This window comes from Pagrus pagrus (genome assembly GCF_965226575.1).
Source record: "Pagrus pagrus genome assembly, chromosome: 8".
NCBI classification, from domain to species: domain Eukaryota; kingdom Metazoa; phylum Chordata; class Actinopteri; order Spariformes; family Sparidae; genus Pagrus; species Pagrus pagrus.
In genome coordinates this window covers 5,166,672-5,194,625 of record NC_140192.1, presented here as the reverse complement: position 1 = coordinate 5,194,625, position 27,954 = coordinate 5,166,672, and the positions used below count along the sequence as shown (strand labels likewise).

General features: G+C 39.6%; 1 protein-coding gene across 6 annotated transcripts; it reads right to left on the bottom strand.

Moving 5' to 3' along the window:
• Positions 1-99: 99 nt before the first annotated feature.
• clip1a (CAP-GLY domain containing linker protein 1a) lies at positions 100-26,856 on the bottom strand. Of its 6 annotated transcripts, none has more exons than XM_084361040.1 (27): positions 26,719-26,856; positions 21,699-22,012; positions 20,147-20,700; positions 19,228-19,352; positions 18,900-19,116; positions 18,607-18,804; positions 18,394-18,485; positions 18,040-18,100; positions 15,261-15,365; positions 12,977-13,885; positions 12,660-12,776; positions 12,404-12,461; positions 12,186-12,269; positions 11,931-12,087; positions 11,555-11,720; positions 10,739-10,954; positions 6,753-9,206; positions 5,770-5,907; positions 5,581-5,687; positions 5,367-5,487; positions 5,212-5,264; positions 5,077-5,097; positions 4,057-4,174; positions 3,244-3,394; positions 3,088-3,140; positions 1,793-1,920; positions 100-1,223 (listed from the first exon to the last, which is right to left on the bottom strand). In XM_084361040.1, the coding sequence occupies exons 2-27, from the start codon at positions 21,787-21,789 to the stop codon at positions 995-997; spliced, it is 6,723 nt and encodes a 2,240-aa protein (XP_084217166.1). In that variant the 5' UTR covers positions 21,790-22,012; positions 26,719-26,856; the 3' UTR covers positions 100-994. The 6 variants fall into 6 exon arrangements, with proteins under 6 accessions (XP_084217166.1, XP_084217167.1, XP_084217168.1 ...); XM_084361041.1 differs by having other exon boundaries at positions 20,147-20,697; XM_084361042.1 differs by lacking the exon at positions 5,077-5,097.
• Positions 26,857-27,954: the final 1,098 nt, after the last annotated feature.

Sequence of the window (27,954 nt, the reverse complement as noted above, 5' to 3'; positions counted from 1 at the left end):
GTCATACAATATGCAGTGAGCATACAGTGAGAAAGCAACAAGGTACACACAATGCACAGAGACTGCACTTAGTGCTTTCCACAATAATCAACAGAGATCTTTGATTTTCAATTCATACATAAATTTCATTTATTTTTATACAGATATTCAAAACATTTTTCAAAGAAATGCCTAAATCTTTCATTGTTTCATACAATAATTGATCTTTTAATTGCAAAGAAACTTTTTGGAAAGGCCCTTTTACTGGAAATGAGGGGTTAGAGTAAGTATGAAGTGCTTGAAGTTTCAATGCTCTTTTTTTTTTACCAATCATCCAGCAGTTCCTTCATAAAGAGCATACAAAAGTTCCCATTAAAGCCAAACAGCACTGGGTTTCACTGCTCCTGTCAGGCAGCAAATCTCTCCCTGTGATAATTACCCCCCCCCCCCACAAAATTACACACATACTATCAAACCTTTAAAGAGTACATATTATTTCCAGGCATAAAAAAATAAACTATAGCTCACCATTTTTTTTGCGAAAACTGACATTTGTTTTTCAATCAAGTAATTTACAGTTTCAAATAACACCTTTTATGATACTATATGATCTTTGCAATCCCCCAACAAGCTGTGCAAACAATGTTAGGATATTGATAAATTAAATGATCTGAAGAAGACCACCGCTTCTCCCACAATGACACATCCAACAAGTTTCTTCTCACTCACACAAACCCAGGATATCAAACATTTTTCCTCCAAAATCATTTACATTTACAAATACAAACTGTTAACTGCTGTATATTATTTTTCTGGATATCTGAATTGTTGGAAAGAGATTCTGAGGAGACCATTCTCTTATAAGAGCGCTTAAGGACTGGCGTGGACATTAAAGACACTTGGCAAAAACAAGCACACAAAATGCACACACATACAAACCAAAACCCCAAAAGCACCGCATAATCTAACATGATGTGCAAATATAGTGATTGTGCGAACAAAGGTGGTATAGGCTTCAAAAGGTCTGGTCGTCATTACAGGATTCGGTCCAGTGGCCAAAGACCTCACAGATGTCGCAGTAGGGCCGTTCTTCGCCCTTACTGCCATGGTAGGTGGTGTGTGGAGGTGAGTCGGGCGCCTGCATTTGTGTGGGACAGTCCTCGGTGTCGTGGAGGTCGAAGCAATCACAGATGTCACAGAACAGCCTTGGTGGAGGCTTCTTCTTCATGGGTTCCTTGTCATGGCTGCAGAGAAAAAGAAAGCAATTTTATATGTAACATTTTTATTTATTATTGTTTTTTTTTTTTATTGTTTATTCTTCTTTAAACTAATCATAATTGTCTTGGGTGGCACTAAACCCAGTATGCAGCAATGCAAGATGCCCCTGCAAAACAATGTTGGGAGGAAATTGTTTTTCAACTGGAGGAGTGAGTTCATGCAAAATGATTGACTTCACTACCATAATTTGAGCCATTCAGTCTGATAACATATGGAAAGTCTAGAAGAGCTGCATGATTAAATCTTTTTATTCCTAATCAAGTTAGCTAGGAGCTAAACTGTTTCAAGTGTCCACGCTCTACATCATGATGGAAGATCGAATTTGAAGCTTTTTTGGCTTCATGTGCTACTGGAGAAGCTTTCATAGGAATGAACTGGGCTCTGCCTCCAACGTTGTATCCAGATTTTCATTGTTAGTTCCATAGTCTAGATCTGGTTAGTCAGACTAACTGTCCAGTGATGCAAAAAGAAAACCGAGTTATCCAGCCACACAGCTGGTGTTATTTTAGAGGAAGTCTGCTATGAATGGACTTACCCATCATAATTATCCAGCTCACTTGGATTATTCCCATTGAGAGCAGCGGCTGCCATTTTCTCCAATTTGTCCTTGAGTTCCTCATTCTTCCTCTGAAGGTCAACGATGACCGAATTCAGGAACTCAATCTGTAAAGGACATTGACAACAGTGGCATCAGTTCTTCTGCTGGTGAATGGTAAATATCTATCAACACATTTTCTTACTCAATATTTATTTTAAATTGACAAAGGATCTCCCTGTGAAACGTATCCATTGTTTTATTTACATTACGGTAACTATGCCTCGCCATACCCCCAAAACTAATAAACCTAATCTTTGTTGATGAATCACTACTGTGAGCTTTCAGCCAAAGAAAATCGAAGCTTGGAATGAGTCAGTAAAAAACCCACTGATGATTTGTGTATTACTGAGTTAAAGGTTTCTAAAGAGATCTGATGTCTGCTAAGCATAAATGATAACAGTAATTTTCCCTTGGAATTTTATCAAATGCTTAATGAATGCTAACGTATTGAGAAATCAAGCTTGATTAATTTTTGGAAGACCGTTAGTAGTTTTGACACCAACTATAATGTGATCATATGTGCGAAACATAAGAGCCACAGTGACAGTGACAGACAAACATGCACAAGTGAAGCTGATGAAAAACATTAACAAACCGCTGCCTGATGGTGGTGTAGTATTGCCAACATCAGAGACAGGGCAGAGAAGAGGAGTTCGGATTTAAGAAAGAGAAAAGAAAAAAATTTGAGATTCAAATTAGGACCCACTTACTGCCACACAACACACTCAAATCATCACTGACAAATAATACAGTATAACATTTTAGAATTAACAGAGGCTGGAGCTTAGAAGTAAGAGGTTTCCGAGAAAGATGACACAAGTTATCATCCCACCACTTCCAGTCCTGTTAATCACCCCCGAAAGAGCTGAGATTATGTCAGAAGCTCAATATCAATATCATTTCAAATGAATTTACATCCATTTCACCTCTTTAAAACATTATACTGTAACGGCTACATGAGTGAATCATAAACTTTAAAATTCAGAGTCTACTGCTTCATCAGAAGTAGTATTTGTTAGTAAATGTCTGAGTAAGCAGCACAGTCATTTTGCAAACAGCATTCAGTAAGACTACTTCCGTACAACTGCCTAGTGAGACCTAGTTTTTGGCAAACCAGAAAAGTCTATGGGCCAGCGTACGGAAGCATCTTCTCACTGAAGATATGAATGGCAAGAACCCTCAACCCATCCAGGCCTATGATTGGTATTAATGTAGAGAGGAAAGACACATACCTGACTCTCTGCCGTCTCCTTGTCCTCCCTTAGTTGGTCCAAGACTGCATCACCTTGAAACAACAGGTACAACAGGTTTGGAGGTTACCTCACAGAGAACTGATCTTAGTGCTGCCAGTAATGTTAGCTGTGATCATATGTTCAGGCCACTCTTACCTGAGGACTTGTTGATCGTGTCAGGGCCTGCAGCCAGATCCTTCTCCAGTCTCTGAACACGCTCCTGTAGATTAGCCTTGTCATGCTCCAAGGCCTGAATTGTACCCTGCAGTGTCTTAACTGAGGCACTTTCCCCACGCAGTACAGTCAGCTGTGAAGACCAACCCATGCTATTCAATATTGGGACAAATATGTTTCTCAAAACTCTAAAAATATATTATGACAACAGTCAAAATCACTCACTCAGTGACAGATTATTAACAGTAATATAAATTCCTTTGAGCAGTTATCCAATTTACAAGTACAGATTTGAGATTATACATTCAAAACATACTTTAATAGGATTAAAGCATAACAGATATTTTGAACATGTAAGAAATGTGTCACTGCCAAGAGGGCACATTTTCTCACAATCTTCAAAGTTGCAGTTTAAGATGACAACGTTTGTATGCTCACTTGCATGCACACTCAATATGAAAGGTGGCCTAGAAATGGCATCCTGTTAGACACAGCAATACAAGAAATGTCCCTGAAAGGTCCATTGTTTTTTTCCCCTTATATTTTATTTGTTTGCCAACTGTGAAAAGGAAATGACTTTAAAAAGGTACACATGGGCTTTAACATTCATATCCTGTTAAAGCCTGTTGTCAAAGGAACAGCTGAAGGAATCAGTAAGGAGATTTCGACCTTGGGGTACATAAGATCACAAAGTCTGTCTGTGTAAACTCAATAAATTAATTTTTTGCAAGCTCAACAGTCAATAAGCTGCCATACCAACTGAAAATAGAGTACCATCATGCATTAGATACTCACCTCACTCCTCAGGTTTTCCACCTGCTGGTCCTTTTCTGAAATTAAGGCACTGTTTTTATGGATGGACTGTTGGAGGGTGGCCTTCTCCTTGTCAAACTGCTCCTTCAAGGTGCTCTCACTATTGAATACACATACAATACCAACTAAATGTCAGGGGTAAAGTACACAATCACTCCAGGAAGAGAAGAAAATGGCACCAATTTACCAAATTGTTTCTTAGCAGATTTTTACCTTTTAAACTTTTTACCTGAGATGTAGGGCCACTACAGACACAAATTTGAGGAGAGGTACACAAAAAAAATCTGCAGTGAAAACACATATGAAACTCTAGATGCTGTATCGTAGATAACTGGATTTGTTTCAGTTTCTTGAAGACGTTTCACCTTTTCAGAAGAAACTGAAAGAAGTCCAGTTGCCTACGATACAGCACCTAGATTTACCATGACGTGGATGACTGAGAACCTTCATCAACACATATGAAACTGTTAAGCAGGTGGGATGAGGCTGTAGGTTAAATTACCTTTTGAATCATAACTCAGGATGGATAGTGCTTTGCCTTAATTCATGGTCACATTACACTTCCCTCCAACACATTATTTGTTATATTTCCCCATTCATTTAAACTGAAACCTATATGATAGACAAAATTCAAGCATGCATTTCCTGTTTTGGTGCGCTCTCCCGCGGACTCTGGTGGATTTGCAGGTCAGAGTTCGTCTCTGTTCAGCTTTCTGAGTGGATGTGCTTGGTTGGCACAGGCACACTGCTGCACCGTGTTTGGAATTTGAGAAGCTCTGTTGAGACTTTGTGATTTCTCTGATCAATATTTATTTATTACCCGCATCAGAAACAGGCAACACATACTTTTTTGGGGTGTGGAAAAAATTTAATTCGAACGGAAACCTCATGTGACGTTACCTTGCTTGTTCCTAATTATCTGATTACAGATAATAAATATGTGGTTAAAATGTTTCTACTATGACATGATGATGACACATAATATTAAAAGGTGTGAAGTACCTGAAGGCATTATTCGGCAGGCTTTGGAGGAAAAAACAGCATGATGTACGATTCACAGTTGAAAGCATTTGTGCTCATTTAGGCAACATGCTTTAGAAAATGTCCGGATCATAAAATGATAGTGTATTCTCTTACCTTTGCTTCAACTCTTTGAACTGCTTTTTGAGTTTTGAGTTCTCATCCTTGAGCTAGGAAAAAAGATAAAACAAAAACATAGTTCTCATCCAGCAATGGTCAGCAGATCAACAGCCGAAACACAATTTGTCAAATAAAGATATTATGTGCTTCACCTTCGAGAGATCACTCTGGCCTTTGTGATTTTTATCAAGCTCCTGAGTCAGCTTATTGTTCTCATCTTGCAGCATCTGCAGGGACTTAATCTTCACAGAATCAGCTTCTTTAAGCTCCTCACTGAAAAAATACAAATGGCAACATCATCAAGAAATTCTGACAGCTCATATAGACACATACTATATCCACAGCCAAAATTAAGGATGTACTCACATTTCCTGGCACAGACTCTTAGTTTTCTGAGATTCTGTGCAAAGCTGCTCTTTGGATACATTCAGATCTTCTTGGTACTTGGAATTCTCTTTCTTTAATTTTTTGAGCTAAAAACAATGTTAACAAAATAATTATTATTGCGTCTGAAAGCTCACATTAGCATTTTCTCTGCAAAGACCCATCTCTTACCTCACTCTCCATCTCCTGCTTAGCGCTCTGATGCTCTGTCAACAAAGATTGGGCTTCATTTTTCTCCTGCATCAAACTGGCTTTCTCTTTCGTCAGCTGTTCGAGGGCCTCAGCAGTCTTGCCAGAGGCCTCTGTAGCCTAAACAGTGTGATCAGGATATTTGTTAAGAACAATGGTTTCAAATCAAGAGCAGAAAATGGTTGGTTGATATCTACACTTAATGACATCAACCAAACACCAACCAGAATAAGAAATGTGTAGCTCATTTGATGAAGCTATACATAATGCATCTTCTGAGGTTGACTTGATCCCCTTTTAATACTGTTTAACAAATGAACTGCATGCTTAATTAGTTAGCCATCTTAATTATTGATTTTGCATCAGTTATCCAAATCTCAGTTCATTCCAATTTTCAAGTTCATTCTGGTTGAGAATTAACAACATGAATATTACACTAAGGAGGAAAATAATTAGTAAATAGTATAAAATACTCTACAACCTGTGGCCTCATAACGGATACTGACAACACATTACCCGTGTAATGTGCCAGATCAAGCAGATTATCGGGGCTGTAATATAATAGTTACCCTTTTGCATTACTGTAAGTGATGAAAGATAATTACACAGAAATATGTTGAGAAATCTCCACATCCATCTTTTTTCATTGTCTATTAACAATTATATAATCAAATAAAATATGACACACCATCAGATGGTGAGCGGGATAAAGATCACCTTAGACCTACATAATCATGTAACCCATAAGAATTTGCCTAAATGTTAGATCACGTTATAAGCCCACAGGCAAAGGCTGGGAGCAAAGGGTAGTTACCAGCGGTTAGTAAATGGAAGATGAAAGTTAGACACGAAAATTAAAGGGAAGGGGAAAAGGAACCAAACCAGCTAGCATGCAGTGAGTAGGTGACAAAGCCCCAGCCACTCTACAGTATGTGTAACAGTGATTACTACTGGAGGAGGAATACCTCAAGCTGCTTAGAAATGGCATTTTTTAGTTGGGACTCAAGCTGCCTGACTCGCTGGGTGGCTTCATCTCTCTCCACCTGCAAGGAATCCTTCTGAGCTGTTAGGTTCGAGATGCTGGTGGAAATCTCGTCTTTTGCAGTGGCGGAAGCTGAAACATCCTCAACGGCTTTCTTATATTGATTTTCCAAAAGTTCTTTGTCAGATTGTAGGCTCTTGATATCAACCTCTAGTTGATTCTGGCTAGCGTGCAACTTGTCTAACTCTCCAAGGAGTCTTGACCGCTCTGCCAGCCAACTTTCTTGGCTTGTGTGGAGAGAAGAAATGTCCTGTTCCAATTTACATTGTGAAGCTAAGACGTCTTCCTTCTCTGTGGTCAGGAGGGCCATTTGTTTGCCCATTTCTTCAAGCTTGGATAAAAGCTGTTCTTTATCTTCTGTCAACTGGCTAGTTTCTTGCTCTTGCTGCTTCAGTTGGGTTTTCAAAGCCTCCATATCCATGATAGAAGACTTATTTTCCTCATCAGAATTCTGAAGTTTAGAAGAAATCTCTTTATTTTCTTGTACGACTTTAGACAATGTTTGCTGCAGCTCCTCTATTTGTTTGGAAAGATCATCCTTTTCAGATATTGCTTTACTTCGTTCACTGGATTCAGCCTGTAGCTGGCTCTCAAGAAGGTTCTTGGCCTCTGACATTGACTCGGTCTGACATTTTAACTCCTGGATCTGCTGAAGCAGCCCCTGACTCTCCTTCTGCAAGTACTGCACTTTTTTGTCAGCCTCAGTCTGCAATGATTGCAGACGCTGACAATCGTTTGTAAGGATATCAATCTTTTGAATATATTCTGATTTATCCTTTTCGATATCCATTTTTACTTTACTGTGCCCATGAACAAGTTCAGTTTTCTCCTTTTCAAGAATTTCAATATCAGACTTATGTTTCTGCTGTTCCTTTTGTAGGTCAGCCTTTTCTAGTTTCAATGATGTCATCTCTGCTTCAACCTTGTCTTTTTGGCATTTGGTGTCCGCTAGCACTGTTGTTAAATTACACTTATCTTGAATCAAGAGAGCATTATCTCTGGTGTAACTATCTAACTGGTCCTTAGTTGCTCGGCTATCACTAGCTAGCTTATCACGCTCTAGAGACAGAGCATTTTTTTCGGATATGGCTTTTGTGTGCTTCTCTTCTAATTCTCCCTTCTCCGCTGCCAAACGCTCATAATCCATTTTTTGCTGCTCTATTGCTGAATCCAGGCTCATCTTTTCTTTTCGTAAATCATGTAAAGCCATCTCAGTTTCAGAATTCTGAAGGCGAAGCGCTTGCCTCTCTTGCTCAAAAGATGATAATGCTTCTTTAAATTTCTTGTTGGACTGAGACAGTTGTTCTGTTGAGACTTGAAGCTTCTCCTTTAATTCTTCGATCTCTCTGAGGAGCTCTTCTTTCTCATTACAGTCTTTTCTTTGGATTGCGAGTAAGTCTTGTTTCTCCTGCAGAAGGTGAAGCTTCTCAGAATCAGTCACCTGACTGCTCATCTTAAACTCTTCCAGCATCTGGGCCAGACTCATTTTTGAGGCTTTAAGTTCTTCACATTCACGGACAGAGCTCTCCAAGTCTTTCTTTGTAGCACTGAGCTTATTCTGGAGCTCCTCCTTCACTGTCTCAAGGCTCTTTTTATCCAACACAACAGCACTGATTTCAGAGGACATTTCCACCTTCTCTTTTGTCAATGTTTCTGTGAGGGCCTGCAGCTGGGTATTCTTCATTGTAAGATCTTCTTTTTCTAAGTTCAAGGATTTAAGTTTTGCCTGCAACTCAGCATTCTTAGCATCAAGAGATTTTTTTGCATTCCTAGCAGAATCTCTCTCTAAAATCAGATTGTCCTTCTCACATGTGAGCTTTGACCTGCTTTCATTGAGGTCGTCTTCAAGTTGGTTCTTCTCTTTGCAGACATTTTCATAATCCTCTAGTAGTTGCTTTTTTTTAGTCTCAATTTGCTGGATGTCCTGCTGATGCTGCAAGAGCAAGTCGTTCTTATCTGCATTTTGTCTTCGAAGCTCCTCAATTTGGGCCTGGTGTTCACTATTAGTATGCTTGAGGTTTTTGTTTTCAGTCTGTACTTCCTGAAGAAGATTGCCGAGTTTCTCCAACTCCTTGTTCAATGAAATCCTTTCTTCATCCGAATGCTTGTTGGTGGCAAGTAGTTCCTCTTTAGTTTTTGAAAGGTGATCTCTGGTTTTTAGCAGTTCTTCATTCTGGACTGAAACCTCCTGGTGAGCAATCTCAAGGGCAGAGAGCTTACTCTGCACATCTGAAAGTTGTTTCTCCAGTTTGCCTTTCTCAGCCTTAACATCCTCTCTTTCCTTACACACATTTTCCAGATCTAGAGTCTGCTTTTCCAGTTTTTTGGACAAATGTTCAACATCATGCTTGTAGGTGTCAAGCTCAGCAGAAAGACACTGGAAAAATAAAGTTGAAAGAAAAAAAGGAGGGGAATATACACAGGGAAGAGTAAGATGAATCAAAAAATAAACCAAGCAGATGGACATAAGTGATATGCATTTGGAAAGGTTAAGCTGCAGAAGCATCAAAATGGCAAAAGATCACACCACAACTTACACCACAATGACTTTCAAAAATATATAGATAGAACATTTTCACTCCCTGCTTAATTTGAATACATGTATTAATCAAACTGATGCCAACACATTTAACTGGCATATCCACAAGTTTCCTGGGAAGGTGACTGGGGGGTTACGGAGTTTAGGTGATATTTCCAGTGCTTGTCAAAACATGCGTAACTAACAAAGTATCATAATAACAGATTCACCTTGTGAACTGTGGCACCTTCAAGACTTTAGAAGCATCAGATAAGCAATCATAGTGTTAGTTTAGCGATGGTATCGTTTGAATACTACCAAGTCTTCAGGATTGAATGATACGCCATATCAATCACGCAAAGACAATTAGCACCCTGTTACCAGTGAAAACACCAGTTCCAGTGAAGTGACATGACGTGCCAGAAGTCACATCCATTATGTAATAGGAATAAGGTGGATAAACAAGGAGTGACTGCTGGCTGCCAGTGTGTAACGACTACAATCATTTACTTTTAATTATAATGTGTATCTACATCGCATGAGTAGTTTATATGTGTATTATTGTATATTCTACTATTTATAAATGAATAAAAATGAAAAATGCACTGTGGAAAATGCACGCAAAAAACTATTTTTTGTTGGCAAGTGAAAATGTTCTACTAATATGAAATATCAGACTGACAAACAATGCTAGCAGGGGTACGTAGCAAAAGTTTACAGTTTACATTGAAAAAACTAACCTTATCAGAAATACATTTTAAATCAATGGTTAAACATACAGTAAAATGGGTAAACAGTTATTTAACTTGAGCTCAACTAAATTCCAACTTGTCAAATCTTTTTTTCCTGCAAACAATGTCTTCGATTTTTTTCAATAACCATAAACTGCACTCAAATACCAAATACATTACAGAAGAAATTCAAGATGTAATTCTATTAAGTGCAACCCTGCAAGCACATAGTCAATGGCACCAGCCGATATGGAGCTGAGATGACAATGAAAAAATTGGTTTTAAGCCTCAGGGGAAGAAATTAGCAACTTCTTACAAATAATTTGTATGACGGTTACTGAAAGTGAAAATGTAATTTACAGTGCATACATTAATCACTGATGTTAATGAAGACAGAGGTTCTTACACGGTCTCCCATAACTTTGTTGTAAGGCTTCACATTCTGTTTCAGCTTTAAAACTTATGCATTTTGAAACATCATGATATGATGGATTATATCAACTTTCAGCTACAAAAAAGTGACATTTATCCTGATGATTTCAAACATTAGTAAAATTCATAATACATTAAGGACCTTTTTTTATATTAAACAAGTTCCTGGAACATTAAAAACTTGGTGATTCAACCAATGTGTCTGTATGTTGGAGGGTTTGTGCTTACCTGGGCCTGGTCCTTGTAAGGCTGCAGCTCAGATACCAACTTTTCCAGCTCCTGGGATTTGTCCTTGGAGGACGAGAGGTCCTGTTTCAACTTGTCAACCTGACTCTGCAGCACCTCAAGTTCCTTCACATGGAGCTCTGAGGCCTGAGACAAGGACTTCTCTTGTGAGGCCTTCAACTCCACAACCAAGGTCTCACCCTGTTGAACAGTCTTCTCCTAGAAAACAGGAAATTAGAAAGACCAAAACTTATCACATTAAAGCATTTATCTACTTGTTTTGAAGCAGCCAGTGAGTAGAGTATTCACTCAAGAGAAACTGGTGGATGATATTAAATATTTTACAAGGTATAGTAGGTATTACAAATGTACTTTCTCCCACTGTAAGAAAATGAAGCCAAAATATCCCAGATACAACTACTGCCATGTTGCACTGGAGCAAGAGTCTGCACAGTAGTGATTGGATGGTGGAGTTGCAGTATCAGTTCCCACCCATACACCTGCCCAACTCAATTGTGATCAGGGCTCAGCTGTCAATCATGACATTTTACCCCCCAATTATATAGCATTAAATAACTAACTGAAGCCAAAGTTAATGAACACTTGAACATACATCAGCATAAGAACTACCTAAATTGACAGAAACCATCTTTAAAAAAACACACAAGTATTTGATTTGACTTTGAGTTTTTAGTTTGGCCCATGTCCCATCTTCTTAAACAGAGGAGGCTGGATTTATAATCTATACCGCAGCCAGCCACCAGAGGGCATTCAAGATGTTTTGGCTTCAGTTTTATACAGTCAATGTACCATACTAACCAATTTAGCAATCTTCTCTTGAAGGCTACTTATTTGAGACTGATGTTCATCTCTGGTCTCCTTCAGCTCCTGCTCTTTGCGGGACTGTTCCTGCAAAAGTTGTTCATTCAAGTGTGCTGCCTTCTCCTTCTCCTCCGCTATTTGACTCTGCAACTCCTCAAGCCTCCTGAGTGATGACAATAACAAAAAAAGAGGAAGTTTTAGGAAGCTATTCAGTGACAGATTAGATAACTGAACAATGTATCAACTTAAGCATGGAATAAAATAAGATTTACATATTGATTATTACATGTCATATGTAAATAATATTCTGGTATGATTGTTTTGAGGGGAGCGATGGAGTACTGTAGGAGCAGGAAATGATAAAGTGTGGTACCTTTCTTTATGTATGAGGTCTTCATTCATTTTGGTCAGCTGTACTGAACTATCACCAGAAGCCTTCATCATGTCTGAAATATCATTTTCCAGCTTGCTTTTGTCCTTTGAAAGCTGCTCAAGCCTGTCATCTGCAGCCTTCAACTTCCTCTCCAGCCCTGAGTGAAGACAAGTTTGTTTGTAGGGTTTAAGTTCACTACTCGCATACTATTTACAAAACATTCAACATTAAATAATGCAGTATAGATATCCTCACCAGCAAGTTGACTTCTAAGAGACTCTGATTCTGTGGTCAGGGATGAGCATTGCTCCTCCTTCTTGCTGAGCTTCTCAAGTGTTTCTGCAAACAGAAAAATATTACATTTTAGATCCTAAAACCTTTGTAAACTAAAAAAGGCCAAATGGTAGCAGGTGATAGGGAAAAAGGTGGCGGGGAAAATATCTGAAAATAGAACAATTGCTTATATCATTTACCTTGCATAGTTTCTGCTGATTTTGTCTGCTCCTCTGTGTTTTCAGCCAACTTTTGTTTCTGTGGGGAAAAATACTTTTGTATCAAATATTTTGTATATGATTTTTCTACTATAGACAAATTTACAAAAAATGTTTGGTTTGTACAGCATTTGAATTTGTTTATTAAAGAGCAGTGAACATGCATAAGACCAGTGACTTCAATCCTGATGGAAATGAGGTACTGTTTCTTCATCCAAAATTAAGCTATAAGCCTCACCAGGCCTCCTAGCTGCTGTTCCAAGGAGTTCTTATCTTGCTGCACAGTGTTCAGACTCTGTTGTAAAGAGAGGACTTCCTGCTGTCTGCCCTCCAACTGAGAGCTCATTTCACTAACCTGTAGCACATGTCAAGTAAAAAAATACAGTGGACAAAAGGGCAAAGGCAAACAACAAAGAAATATCACAACATGACATTAACAAAACAATGACTATCATTGTCTGACAATGCCACACTGACCTTGGGACACTTCTGTTAAAACATGAGACACACTTAAAAGTGAGCATTTAAATGGACAGGCGGTGAATGAGAACCCACCTTGGTACCCTGGTCGTTTCCTTGGCTCTGAAGCACCTCTAACTGACTCTTCAGTGTTACAAGCTCCTGGTTGCCTTGTGCTACTTGGCTGCGGAGTGCCACTATTTCTGCCATCTGCTCTTTGGTTTCTTTGTCCTTGTCTTGGGCTTGTTGTGCCAAGATTGGTTCTTTCTCCTCAAGCTCCTTTATCCTAACTTCAGCAGCATGAAGCTTTCCAAGAACATCCTCCATTTCCACAAGGTGCTGCTCCTCTGCTTTTTCAACGCTGGACCGTAGTGATTCTTCCAATCGCTCCTTGTCCTCAGCCAAAGACGACAACTGTTCCTTCAGTTCCTGTGTCTCCCGAGTCCAGACTCTGGCATCAGCTTCATATTTGGCTCCAGCTTCCTCTAGAACCAACTTGTGCTCCAACTTTAGCCTTTCGAGTGCACTTTTGGTTTCTACAAGTTCTTCTGTCTGGGCACCTGCACCTTTGCTGAAGGATACCTTCAGGTCCTCCATGGCTTGCTGGTGTGAGGCAATGGCAGACTCCAACTTGGAACGCCAAAGTTCAATTATGTCAGCATTCTCTTTCTCTGCCTGGCTTAAGCGCATCTGCATCTGCTCATTGTCACCAGAGAGCCTTACAGATGTAGCCTGAAGCTGGGCAACTGCCTCACTGTGGGTCTTCTCTTGAACTTCTAGCTTCTCTTTGTATTTCAACAGCTCTTCTTGCTGTTTGGCTTCCTGGGAAGCCAACTGATCCCTCAGAGAGTTGATCTCTTCCAGAAGGGGAGAAAGGGTAGCGTTTGAGTCTTCAGAGCCCTGCTGGGCCCCAAGACGGAGCTGCAGGTCAGCTACCTCTCTTGTTCGCAGTGAAAGGTCCCTCTCAAGCTCCATAATACGGGATCTTTCCGAGACAGTAGCAACCTTTAAAAGTAGAAATCTTAAATTCAAAAATGTGTCCCATTCAAAAACTTAGGCACTGTGTAAAAACTGAAATATGTTAGGGACTAAATCATACTATTCAGTTATTGAACAAATGAAAAAACAATTGCTAAACTGCAATAATAGATAACAAAGCACTTGGTAATAGTAGAATTGTTTGCTTGCTTAATGAAGGCAGTATAAAAACCATTGATCTCCAAAACAAGGTCTTATACTGACCTCTTGTGGCTACAAAAGGTATGGTCCAAATAATGGAAGTGAACACTGAAAGCATGTATGGAGCTATAGTAGTGTGTTGACATTTTCCACCATCCGTTTAACTATAAATCATAACTTAAAATTAATTGAATTATTGATGCCATGATTGAGGAGAGGTATGAATTAAGAAAAACCCCTTAGGTTGCACTGACATGTTCCATTATGTTTGTGTTCATCCACCTATGTCCCAAACCTATAATTTATTCCAATGTTTTCAAACATGGATCTCTTCTTGCTGCTTCAACTTAATATCTATTAGGTTAGTTAGGACAGGTGAATGATCAAAATTAACACCTTCTTGCTAAAATATGTCCCTCATCCTTACAAAACAATACAACTAGATTTGTATTGATAGACTTTAATGCCCTAGGGCAACACAGCGATGCATAGTCTGGGAGGTGGAGCGGGTTTCAGACTAGCAAAACGCAGGGACACCAAATAAGCAGGACAAATGGATGCTGGGAAGGACTGGGGAAGTAGAACATAGGATAACTGAGAAAATGATTAGCTGGGACAGGGAGAAGTTTGTCTGTCTGGTTAAGCAGTGATTCTAGTAAAGCAAGAGTGAGTTCAGGTTGTTTAACTGATTGAAAAATAGTACAAGTAAAAGAGCTGTCACTCATGACAGCTGAAAGATGAATGTGTTTGTTTGTTTTTACAGTTACAACAGAAATCTATACTTTTCAATCACCAGGATGGGAGAGCACAGTTTTTGTTCAGTGGATCAATTATATCCAAAGAATAGGGAAGTTAATATTTCAAAAACGGTTACAAATAAAATCTATAGCTGATGGCACAAATTAGAATCCTGAATTTGCCCAACTATCTTTACAAAGAATAGACTACTTCAAGCACTTAAATAAACCTTATATATGTATTAGTTTATTATTTGATTTGTTTGCTCTAAAACAGGAGTATTATTTTTCTTGTGTGAAGCCCAAAAAATGCAATTGTGGGGTACATTCACCAAAAGTCCATACAAAGCAAAGCTCCAGTTACTGCTCGGCACCTCTCTGTACCCCTTGAAAAGTTTGAGGCCACTATCCCCGGCCCAGACCCTCTTTTCCAGCGCAGCACACTGCAGAGCAGAATTCATTACCCTAGTGTCTTCTAACTCTCTTTGGAGTTTCTCAGCTTTGGTCTTTTCAAAGAGCAGGCTCTGTTCAAGCTCCTTAATGTGGGCATGCTCCAGTCTGGTCTGCGTCTGTTAGTAAACAAGGGGGAGAGGAAGAGAACACACCAGTGCCACCATCACATGCCAGCCCAACGCAGACAGAGAGGGAGGGAGACAGGAGAGAGGATGGAGGGGTTTGAACAATGATAATGTCGATGGTGTATGTATGCATGTGTCTTTGTGTATCAGATTGGAGACAGGGTATTGGGTGGGGATGGGGAGTGGTAGGTGAGTGGAAATGGGAAGACACCCCATGCAGAACTTTCAGGCTGTGCCATAGACAGCTGCACACAGGGAGTGTTGTGAAAGAACTGTGGCAAATACAAGACGAGCAGCAAAGAGGGGGGCGTGTGTTATGGATGTGCAGGATGAGTATGTTGATGGAGGCAGTTTAGAAGTAACCATGCAAAATTGACACCTGGTGAATAAAGCACATTGATTGTTATGATACAGAGAAATTTTGATAATGTGTGTCAAGCCAGCAAGTAAATTAGGTAAAAATGACTTCACCACATCATTGAGAGAAAGCAGTTATGGTTGTTTCCTGACCCCTATACTAAGCCTGGAACATGAAGTCAATGCATTTTATCATACAGAGGATATCTAATGTTGTAGAATTGCCATATTGACTTAAAAATGTCACAATAAAGACATTCTTCTGCATTTACTGTATTTTCAGGTCATTTTTTCAGGTAAATTCATAAAGCCTGAAGCATTATCAATACCCACACTGCTTTCTCTCTTTGGTTATAAGGTCATTGTCCACACCGTTTATCGTAAGTATTGTATAAGAAACCACCAGTAGTCAGACCACCATGTGCAGGATTCGTGACCAACTTAACAGAAATCAATCAGTAACACAGAAGCATGTTGGGATCGAAAAACAGAAAGGATTCCTATTTGACTTCTTGGAGTTGTGTCCTAGGGATGAGGGTTTTATGGCAACTTAATAAAGCATTTCCTGGTACAATTCTGTGCTTCTAATCTTACATGTTAACCTAAAGTTTCATTTTAAAAAGGGGAATAACACCACTTGTAAATAGTATGCCAGCAGCCTATCCCAGGCCATACAATATTAGGTTTTCCATGGGCACAATCTGACAAAACGAGCTGGCGTGGCCAAATAATTAACTGATACACCACATTCAAATGTAATGAATGAGGGAGAAAGAATGTGACTAACAAATACATTTCAGGGCTCACTGGACATTTTCTGGGGACCTCAAATTAGAGTATACTAAGATAATGCAACCACTCTTCAGTGTTGGTGGATTAGGTATAGATTACAATGTAGCAAACATTACATTTGAATCCTTAAGTTGAATGTTATTCCCCCTTAGTTGCAGTGGGCAGGTCTGTGACTGGGGAGTGAAATGACAAGGGAGCATCTCCTGTGGTTCCATGCTAAGCACTGGACCAACATGAAAGACGAGGACGGGAGGGGAAAAAAGCAGTAACGTCACATCACTGAACAGGGAGGCACTGAGGGTTATAGCACAACATTAGTACACCTTCAACAGCTTGAGGTCAACAAAGCATTTTTGAGTTTGGCCTATTTAGAGAGTTTGTTGGTGTATTTTAAGCTGCATGCAAGTTTTTAAAATATCCACAGCTGTGAGTAAGTAACAAAAAGTTAGTATACACGTTTAAAGAGAAGATAAAGGGGTATTCTAACCCTGTAGCCCTCATCTTATACATCTATTTTGAGCTTGGATGCCTTCAAGGTAATTGAGATGGTCCCCTGTGTAGCACTGTGGAATGAATACAAAAAAAACCCTTTGATCAGATATGAACACAGATACCAGTGGGCCCCAATACTTTGCATATCATTAATTGGGATGAGAACATGACTCACTTGAGAAAAAGACAATGAGTAATCAGAGCCTATTTCATTAAATGACTAAAGTATCATGTGACGGGAAAAGCGAAATGCAGGACCTCTCATCAAAATTTCCCTAGCTTAATTAAATAGGGGGAAAAAAAGAAGTTATATCTCCATTATAGGTAAAGATTAATAGCACCTTTCAGGTGAGCATTTAATGTCTTTCTCTCAATTAGGTCTTCCACTAGGCTAAACCTAGTACAAAAATATTAATATGCCTATTAATATAGCCTGGTTATGTATTTATTCCTGGTTGGGGTATAGTCTATAGTCTTCTAACGCCAGAGACTTCCTGCACCACTGGATGAATTTTACAGCACATCATCTAATGTAAGATAAAGGCAGTGACAAACTGTTCATGCAAACATGTCTACTGAGCTGTATAGCGGGTAGTTTCTACTGCTAACTCAAACAAGAGATAATGCAAATGCTCTGTCTGGACTCAACTCTAGCTCTGTTAATAGGGATACCAGTGAATTTTGTGTGATCTCAAGTTGCACTGGACCTGCACCCAAGGAAAAACACTGATGTCAACAAAAATCTAAATCACTTAATTTTAATGGATAAATATCAAGGTTTATGTGAAGTGGAATCCTGTGATGGAACCAGGATGCAGGGTGACTGAAGTACCTGCTGCTAAAATTTTGATTTTAAACCACCGACATAAATGTTGAATTAAATATCCTTGCAATTTTTTAGTTAATAAAATGTCTGATTTAGAGTCGTATCAATTATTATTGCATGATTGATGTTTTGTTTTTCAAAAACAAATGCAATAAAATGTGTTGGTTGCATTGGTGAGGATCTGCGTTGTGCAGTTACCTCCAGGTCTCCTTTGGTAATACAAGCTTCCTCTACGCGGAACTGAAGGTCCTCCACCTTCCTATTCAAAAGAAGAAGAAAAAAATCTCATTGGAGCTTCTTTGTTGTTGTCTCAACATATCTGTGGAACTAATGACCTTTAACTGCAATGATCAAGAGCAAGGTTAAACCAACTCAGGCACAGATCTTTTCTCAAGACTTTATAAGACTGTAATAGTGAAGCACTATGATTTTAGCTGCCATTTTCTAATGTTTTGTCTCAACAAACTGTCCCCATAATATTACACCAATAGATGACATACTGTCACTTATAACAGTTCGTCAGTGTGCGACTAAAAAAACAAATATCCTTACCTACGCTCCTCCTCCAACTGGTTCATCAGATCAACTTTTTCTTTGTCTGCAGCTTCTACCAAGGCACGTAACTGGTCCATCTTAGTCTCCATCTTCAACAGAAAGGTTTTCATTGGAAAAAAAAAAATCAACACAGATGACAAAGCAATTAAAGCAATTCTAGGAGTAATTTATGATCAATATAGGTACATGTGTGTCACTGGTTGAGCTGACCTGCTCTTGATCATCTCTGAGCAGGCTAATTTCTTGCTCCATCTCTCCAACATGGCCAGTGGCCTTTGCAACCTCAGCTCTCTCCATGTCCCTCTCAGCCATAAGCTGTTCAATATGCTGCTGTTTCTCCTTCAACGCTTCCTGCAGGGCTGTGGTGCCTGAAATCTTACGATTATACCGTGATGATGTCTCTGTCAGCTGTGGAAAGAGAGAAGTATGGTCTGACTGATGAGTAAGCACAGCATTAAAAAAAGTTACTTGTATTGTTGTAATGGAATGTGTCCATGTCTAACCAGGCCTGTGCGACTGGGCTTGGCGCTGACGGAAGATGCCACGGAGCTCATGGTACTGATGGAGGAAGCACTAGGACTTCGCTTTAGCCCTGATGGTGTGGCCACTACTTTCCGAACTGTTGTTTTTGCTTTGGCTGGCGTGGTGGAAGGGAAGCCAATGCGTGTGACTTTGTGTACTGGAGCAAATAAGCCATACTTGGGTTGACACTGAAAATATCTGGGGAAAGATAATGTGATATAATCATGATAATAGAAGTTATAGTATACATGTGGGTAGCGAGTGTACGATATTTTCTTTTAGTTATTTACAGATCAGTGGCTTTTATACCTTGTGCCTGCCACTGCTCCATCATTCTTCCCTAAAGGCTCATCCAATTCCACACCGCACCACTCGCCTTTGGCAAAATCGGTTTCTCCAAGGAAACGTACTACTCCTGCCTTTGTACCACCAACCTGAGAAGAAAACACCAAACATTAGCCAACATTTAATCTCCTCAACAGATAAGAGAGGCCTAAAGAGTAATCAGCTTTGCCTGGTAATAAATCCCGAGTGAGATAATTCCATCAAAGCAACAGAAGGAAACATGTACCAGCTTTGAACAGAATGAGGCCAAACTGTGAACATATAAAACTGAACATGTTTTTTTTCCTTTCAATTACTTAAAAAAAACAGCTGCAAGATTTACATAACTTAGTATTGGTAAGCCTATTTCCTTAGTTGGAGAAAGTCATGACAGTGCTTTGTTATAACTTATATAGTGGTTGTGTGTTGCTACTGTGCAATACATCTGCTATTATCTCCTTGCGTAAATATCTGTCTGGTCTTTATACATATGGATAGTTATCTGATTTTTAGGCCAATTATCAACAAGAAGCCGCACACACTCTGCATGGACGCAGGCCTTGCGCCTTTAGCCAAACAAGCATTGGGTCCACACGTTGGCCAGAATTGCATAATTGTGGAGGTTTGTGGGTGTGCTTGCATGTTTGCTGAGCCCAAGGCAAGAAGCATGCAGCTGACTTAAGCAGGAAGAAAAGGGCTCATTAAGATACAAACACTGCACTAGGACTCCATGGACAATGACTGAAGAGAAGGGTTACATTTGTCATGTGAATCCAAACAAGTTAATGTTTATCCTAATTTAGCTAATTTCAGATACAAATGTAGAATATTAGAGTTCTGTCACTTTGCTGAAATATCAAGGCAAAAAAGTTATTTTTCGTTTAGATAATGTGACAAACTTTACCAATACACGATCACCCATCTTCAGTTCCCTTTCTCCCTTCTTGACTGATCCAGTCTCTGAGAGGTTGGAGACAGATTCACTGTTTGTGCGTGCAAGGTTGGAAGAAGGTGTTGCTGGCGTTGTGGAGGCGGCCTTCTTCGCTGTCGTGGTAGTTGAAGGCAGAGCTGATTTTGTAGTGGGTGTATGTGAGGCCACACTACCAACTGAAGGAGTGGGTGATGCAGCACGAGAGGGTGGTGCCGTCTGAGTTCCATTAGCCTCCCCTTCTGTGAGAGACAACTTGGATGGGCGTGTAAATATTCCTCGCAGAGCATCGCACTGGAAGTAGCGCACCCCTGCCACCGATCCGTCATTTTTCCCAATTGGCTCATCTAAAACAATCCCTGCCCACTGTCCTGGGGCAAACTGTGTCTCTCCCAAAAACTGTATGTAGCCTGGTTTATTCCCATTCACCCATACTCGGTCCCCAATCTGGAAGCTCTCCCCAGTGCTCTGGGCATCTCCTCCACTGGCACTTGAAGCTGATTTGTCTGTCGCAGCAACTTTAGTTCCTGCTGAAAAATCAATGAAGAGAAGAGATGTTTTTAAAAATCCATCGATTAACTGACCTATGTGAGAAAGATTAATGCAAAAAAAAAAAAAAATGCTGTTTAAAATATTGCAATGTCAGTTGATTTGATGTCCAGATTATACTGTATGAATTTATTCTCTCTTTTATAAGGGAGTCTATGGAATTCCTGTGTTGTGCTGGAAGTTTGCCATTAGCTTATGTTAGTGGACCCATAGTCCAGCAGCATTAAACAACTTTAAAAAATAAATAAATCGTCAACGGGATTGAACAAGCAACTGAGAAAGAGGGGGAAGGACTCATTTTTCATGTCATGTTACAATCTGCTCACATGGGGCCAATAACAAAGTGATTAAAACATGTAAATTGCTACAAATTGTTACATAGCGCCACTTTAAATATGTCCTCTTACTACCTTACGTGACTTCCAATTGTCAGGGTCTTCATTACTTTTGTCAAGATACTGGTGTAAAAGCTGTGATGGCTAGATCTCCTTAATACCATCTGCAATGCACTGTACCAAATAGTCACTTGACTCACGTATGTGGATGTAAACCCATTACTGCCATGCTAAGCTAACTGATAAAAAAGCTTTATAGTTTCCCTGGCATTTTTTGAAGATCATTGTAGAACTACTCTAAACTTAAACTTCATTATCTGATTTCATTACTCCAATGTCAATACGGGCCTGTTAAATTACGGTCAAACCATAGCCACAAGGTTCTACAATTGAGATGCTTCATGGCATAAACTACGACCACGCACAATTTTAAACAGGTCTGCCACCAAAATTGGAGAAAGTGCTGTACAACATGTCACATGATGTCACATTCACAAGCCCTATAAGAATCAGAAAATAAATACAATCTAGTTGTTCCATCAATTTGATCAAGCAGACAACCCTACAAAACATTCAAAAGGCAAACACTGCACCATCACATGTTCACCACGTACTGAAAAAGCTGCACATGGGAAGATTCTTACCTGTGCTGGGGCTGGTCTTGGGGGCTGTTGTCCCAGTAGACTTAGCTATCTTGCTGGGCACTTTGAGCCCACTGGGCTTGGCTGTGCTCATGTTTCCTCCTGTGATCTCTGACACCCACAAGGTTTGTGTCCGTCAGTGGGTACAGACTGACGCCAGACCATGAAAACAACTGTTTGCAGGGTCTGTGATGGCGAAGTTGTCCTCTCTGCACCCAAATCAATTTCACAAAAAGTAAAAATAACAAAAACTGTTAAACTAAAAGAAAAAACAGGAAAAGGGAGAAGGGAGGAAAGTGCTTCCCACGTAAAGGACCCTGTTGGAGGGAGAAAACAAAAAAAGAGACATTACTTGACTTGCTCAATTATATTTTTACTAACCACTCAAAGTACCAGAGATAGATAATTAAGAAGGAATTAAATTATTTAGTAAAGTTCATTAATCATTTGGGTAACTGTACTATATATCGACTTTTCCTGCCTCTGATTCTGTTGTGGGTGGCAATCACAGCAATAATTAGAATAAACTAATAAATATGAGTACAGATATGCCTTCAGGCGTGTTCATTGACTTTGTAACTGCTCTGTTAATGGAGACATTTTGTTTCTGTTATGACAACAGCTCCTCAGCACACACCACGTCACAGTTAGACCTAAAAATACCCTGTCAAAGGCCAGCCGATATGCAGTCTATGTTGCTTCATGAACTTCTGAATAGCTCATCATCTGTGACCTTGACCACAAAACGCACAGTACTACAAACACAGTCTCTCACTCAATCTATCATTCTGGCAAATAAAAACGGTGTAAATCTGGCTGGCAGCTTTCTCTAAAACAGGATTAGTGTAGAAACAAGACCACCAGCAGCAGCAGATTATCCTGTTTGTCAGATTACCTCACCACAGAAACTGATTGGCTGAATGTACTATTCAAACACAGTCCCCCTATGGTAAGTAGTTTGACAATATGACTGAGTGTCGACGTGATTTCTAACCAATACACTTGATTAATTAAATCAAACTAGAGCAAAACAATCTGACAAGGTTTGAGTTTCAGGCCAATCTACTGTCAAATCTGGATCACCTCATCCTATTTCAGTGAAGGGTTACCAACAGGCTCTATGCAGAACAGGTGCACAGAAAGTCGAGGGTTCCAAGTCTGATGCTCGATGTGTGTGAACTACACACAAGCAATAAAAACAGGATGAGCTGCTTTGTCAACAACATAACACAACTGTTGCAAAGTGTATGTGTCCAAACCTGCCTCTGTCATGAAGTCTTATTACAACCAAAAATAAATAAATCATATTAGGAATGGGTGTTTATTCTACTAGTCAATAAAGTATTGCTACCTTCAGTAGACGGCACCAGAAATACTGTTTGATTAATGTAAAATAACAAATTTAGATAACATACTGACATAATTTGTCATGTCATGTCTTCCTAGTCAAAGGTTGCTTTATAAAATCACCTGTTCCTAATGGTAACAACGTAGGCAAGAAGTTACAAAGCCTCCGCCAACTATTGTCTAATAATAATATGTGCAATGTTCATTATGCACGGTGCAAGTGCGTTTAAACTTCTAGTTAAACATCAGGGAAATCAGTTGTTTGAAATATGCCTAGCTTAGACAATATATATATAACTTTTCAATATTATTGATTGTTGTTATTGGATTCCATGCGCTGCTGACCTGTCTGTCAGAGAACAACATCTCTTTTAGTTAAATTTAGGACTAGTGTAAATCCTGTACTTAGAATTTGCACTAGCACCATAAGGGGGCCTAATGAGGGTGAGTGACTATAACTGTTAAATGATTAATTTTCTGTTACACACTGCATGTTGATGCATCAAAGCTGAGCTTATGCTTATAATGACTACTACCACTACCAAGTAGAATGCAGTATATAGAATGGCTTAGATAATGACAAGAACATGAATGAAGAATGGTTTCATTATTTGTGTCATTAACACAATCATTGCTTGTAAATCCTTGCATGATTGGAAGTGAAGGCAATTCTGAAATCCTTAATCTATCAAATATCAAATCATTCAACCAAGTGCCTTCCCAATTCTCCTGCAAAGTCAAACTACTTTAGGTCAGTTTTGAGTCAGCCAAGAAGCTTGACCTCAGACAGGGTAGGAAATGTAATACAGAACTTGTTAAACACTGTCACGCACATAACTTTCAATCAAGGTCCTAAGAGCTACAGTATGTGCGTGCATCAAAACAACCCTGTCACACACACCCTTCTAGATATTTCTCTGCAGAGAATAGATGGGGCCATTGGAAAGCAGCGACCTAGTTCAAACGCAGCGCTCCAGTTTTCTCCTGCTGTGTCTTTGAATGATACTGATTAGTGCCCTTAGGTCAGGAGGAGGCCAGAGAAAGAAAGCACCAATGGCTCTAAACTACATGGTGAAAATGAAAGTCACACAAAAGGAGCCTATATGTGACTTTTTAAATCTTTAGTAATTCATTTTGGACAAAGCATAAAAAGGACAACTTTTATCAATATCTAGTCTGTTTGACCCATAAGCCTGCGGGATATGACAAGAGAAATTATATGCATTATGATGTCTTAGAAGAACACCACCAGGCATTACTATGACAGTCTTGTGAGCATTTATAGGGGCGGGTCAGCTCTGATTGGTGCGCTGAAGCAGTCAGCTGAAAATGATCCACTTAGTCTGGAGAGTTTCCCACTGCAGTAATGTTAATCTTTTGCCACTGACTCTCACTCTAATCTGTGCCTAGGAAGAAAGCCAAATACCAATGTTTTGCAAAAGTTGAAGGGAATTAATATGCTGATGTATTAAAAAGTATAATTCTTAAATTTATTAGACTTATTCAGTCCTAGACTATTTGTAAATCCCAGTTGGGTTCATTTTTTTCTGATGTAAATAACCAAATAGAAATGGGGTAGCTGGCAGCCTGTAAAACTGAACTGAGATTCACTCTACTTCCCAAAATGACAGCCTAGACATAATCAGCTTCCGCATTGATAATGACTAATGTTTCTGAGCTCAGTCTGTCCAAGCAGTGGATATGAACAGTATGGACCTCAATCATTGAAAGCATGTTGGAAAAAACTTTCCACAGAATAAAAACAAAATTTTAACAATAATTCATGACACTGCTACATGTTAACTGTCCAGGGTATAGTAAGAACATCCCACACACTTATGTTGAGCATATCTTGCTGACTACAGGAGTGCAAAACCACTTATGATACAGACGTTAGCTGAATCTGCTTACAAGTTGAGTTACAACAGAAGAAACAACATTCATTCCAGCCACTCAAGTGTTTATTAACTGATGGGAGGGTGTCATTGGTTACACAACCCAGTGGGCTTTCATTCCACATGGTTTTTCAGTAGCTATTATATTAGCGGTTGACATCAAGAATTTTGAATCAGGTTCCCTTTGAAAGTCCAACTGTCTCTCTCAATGTCTTCTTCATATACACGATACAGTAAACTCAAAACTAATTTACACAACAAAACAAAGTATGACTTTGTGTATTCAGAAGTGTGTATTCACTGACGTAATCCACACCCCCTCTGGTTCTTCCTTTTTGAGGAAACATCTGCTGGGATGATTACGTGGGCCCTGCTAGCACCGACAGAGGAAGGTGTGTAAAAGCACTAACAGGACATAAGCAGAGAATGGGAGCTAGGAGCATCCTGCATCCTCAGTGTCAATGAATACAGTTTTAACTGTCTTCAAGTTAAAACCCTCATTGTCGACAAGTCAAGTGGACATTACACCTGCCTTACAGCTAGTGTATACCAACACTGCCCTGTCCCAAACAGATTTGTCCACTTACAAGTGCACCCTGACAGACACAAGACCAGAAATTATCAAATATATGGGGGAGGCGTAAAGGTTTCCACTGCTGCCCAATGTCAAATCCAGACTTTCCAGTAATAAAAGAGCCCCTCTAACTAAATCAGCAATTTTATAATCAGTCTTTTAAATTATCTGACTTCCCCACAAATGAAAGCTTCTCCCACTCTAAATCCGAAAGTGGGAAGCTCAAAGACTGCTCGAAAAACAAGTACAGCAATGTCAGAATTTCAAGTGGTATTGCCTTTGCAATTCCTAGACTGCAGCCCATCAAAGCTTTAGTCATGTCAGTCAGTCGAAACAAGTTAAACTGCTTTTTGTCTGAAACAGAAAGGCGTACTCATAAATGCCTAGGTCACACCTTTAAACGGTAACATTGTCTAATGCGAGACTTGACTAGTGCACATATGCTTCACTGACATATTACTCGTTTGGACTGTGCCGTTAAACGAGTTATCCTGAGATCTGGTCAACCAATTGGCCTACCTCGCCCTGTAACCTCTGTCAATGGCTAACGGACTGAGAGCTGTCGATGAGGTGGCACATCTGGTAAGAGTGAAGCCTGTAATGAAATACTATGTCAGCTAACTTACCTTACTGGCTAATTCTACGTCTCTGCTGAGACAATATCCCGTTTATCGTGAGTTATAGTAACATCCACATGTCCAAACATCCGAATAACCCACTGACCGACCAACACACTGTTCTCCAGCATAACGACCGACGCAAATTCCACAAGTCCAAAAGTCTCCGCAATGTCACCGTGGCTCCAGCAGGGCACACTGCTGCTTCAAGTTAAGAGTCAACATAACACATTGTATCAGATTAGATCACCTGAAAAGACAGCTTCCCATATAATGGCGTTGTAATAACCAGATGACGACACTGTCACCTCCCCGGCTTAAATGAATCTCAATCTGTTATCACGATAAGAATAGACGTGATTAGTTCCTCTGTAACGTTAGCGGCGAGGCCCGAGCTTTAGGGCGAACCGGTGGTCCGGACCAAGAGAAGGGCTGGTTAGCTAGCTAGCTAAACTAACACCTCAACTAACGTCTACACTACCTGGACAACTTTCACCTTACGTTTAGTTCCCCGGTTTAGTAGACGCAAGCGGAAAAAGCAAGTTTACGGAAATACATGACCTCGGAGTGAGGTAGCTAATGAGACTGACCTGATATGTTTCTGTACAGCCTACGTCTTCTGAGGAGAAAAAAAAAATACACAGCTAGCAAGCTAAAAGGAGAACCACGACGACTGCCGCTCGGATCACACACAGGCAGGCACAGCCCAGCGCACGAGCTCGAGCTGTCTGTCCAACTGCCGAGAACAACGTCAACGGTAGGTGCCGACCAAAGATGATATGTTCAGTGAGATAGAACACTCCCTCGCGTCTCAGAGCGCAAAACAACTTTCAGACACCAAACTGTAGCGTTGCAATCAGGAAAATCAAAGAAGACTCTGATTACTTTGCTGGCATGATGTTGAAATGTTGTGATATTGTCAAACAAGTTAGTATAGAAGGTATTATTCAAGCAAAACACATTGGCCAAAGTAACGTTGGTGCAACTGAGAATAAGCCCCATACAGCGTGTAGTCAATGTTTAGGATTGGACCAGGTCAGAAACAAGGTTTATCAATCTCAGATCTATAAGAGGAGTTTCCGTACCTTTTGTTTGCCACTGGCTTTCATTGGAGCAATTTTAAGGCTTTGAACTGCACTGTGACTTTTATTCTTAAGTCTTGTCTCTTCTAAACCTATTCTATTTTAGCTTATTTTCCTATTTCTTAACTTGTTTTAATGTTTTGTTTCTTTATGTCTTCCTACTTGCATTTAATGTATTTTAAATTCAATTTTTATTGTCTTTAAATGTAATTAAATGCCCCTGTAAAGCACTTTGATTTGCCTTGTGTCTGAATCGTGCTATACAAATAAACGTGCTAATAAAAAGGATGTTTAAATTCCAAGTTAACTCACATTTCTGATTTTTGAATTTAAAGACAGAATATCATCCATAATTCAATTCAAAGCCTTTGGCTGAAAGGTGACAGCTTTATGACAAAACCTATGAGAATAATTTCACATGGCTTTACAAGGGTTGTGTAATTGTCTTTCACATAAACTCAGCATACACGAGCCTTTGTATGTCTGTACATTTGCATAAGTATGGACTCTATGTGGGTGTGTTAGTATTCTGTATGCATGTATGTGCAAGTCATCCACAAGTCAAAGTGTTTTGTGTGCACTGACATAACATTAACTTTGTTCACAAATACTATCGACTTTTATTAACTTTGAAACAATGTGGAAGGAGTTTGCTATACATATTCTCAATTGCAGTGCTAAAATTATTAGAAATAACAGTTGTCATGCTCCAAATTTCATTAGAGTACTCTGAAATTGTAAAAA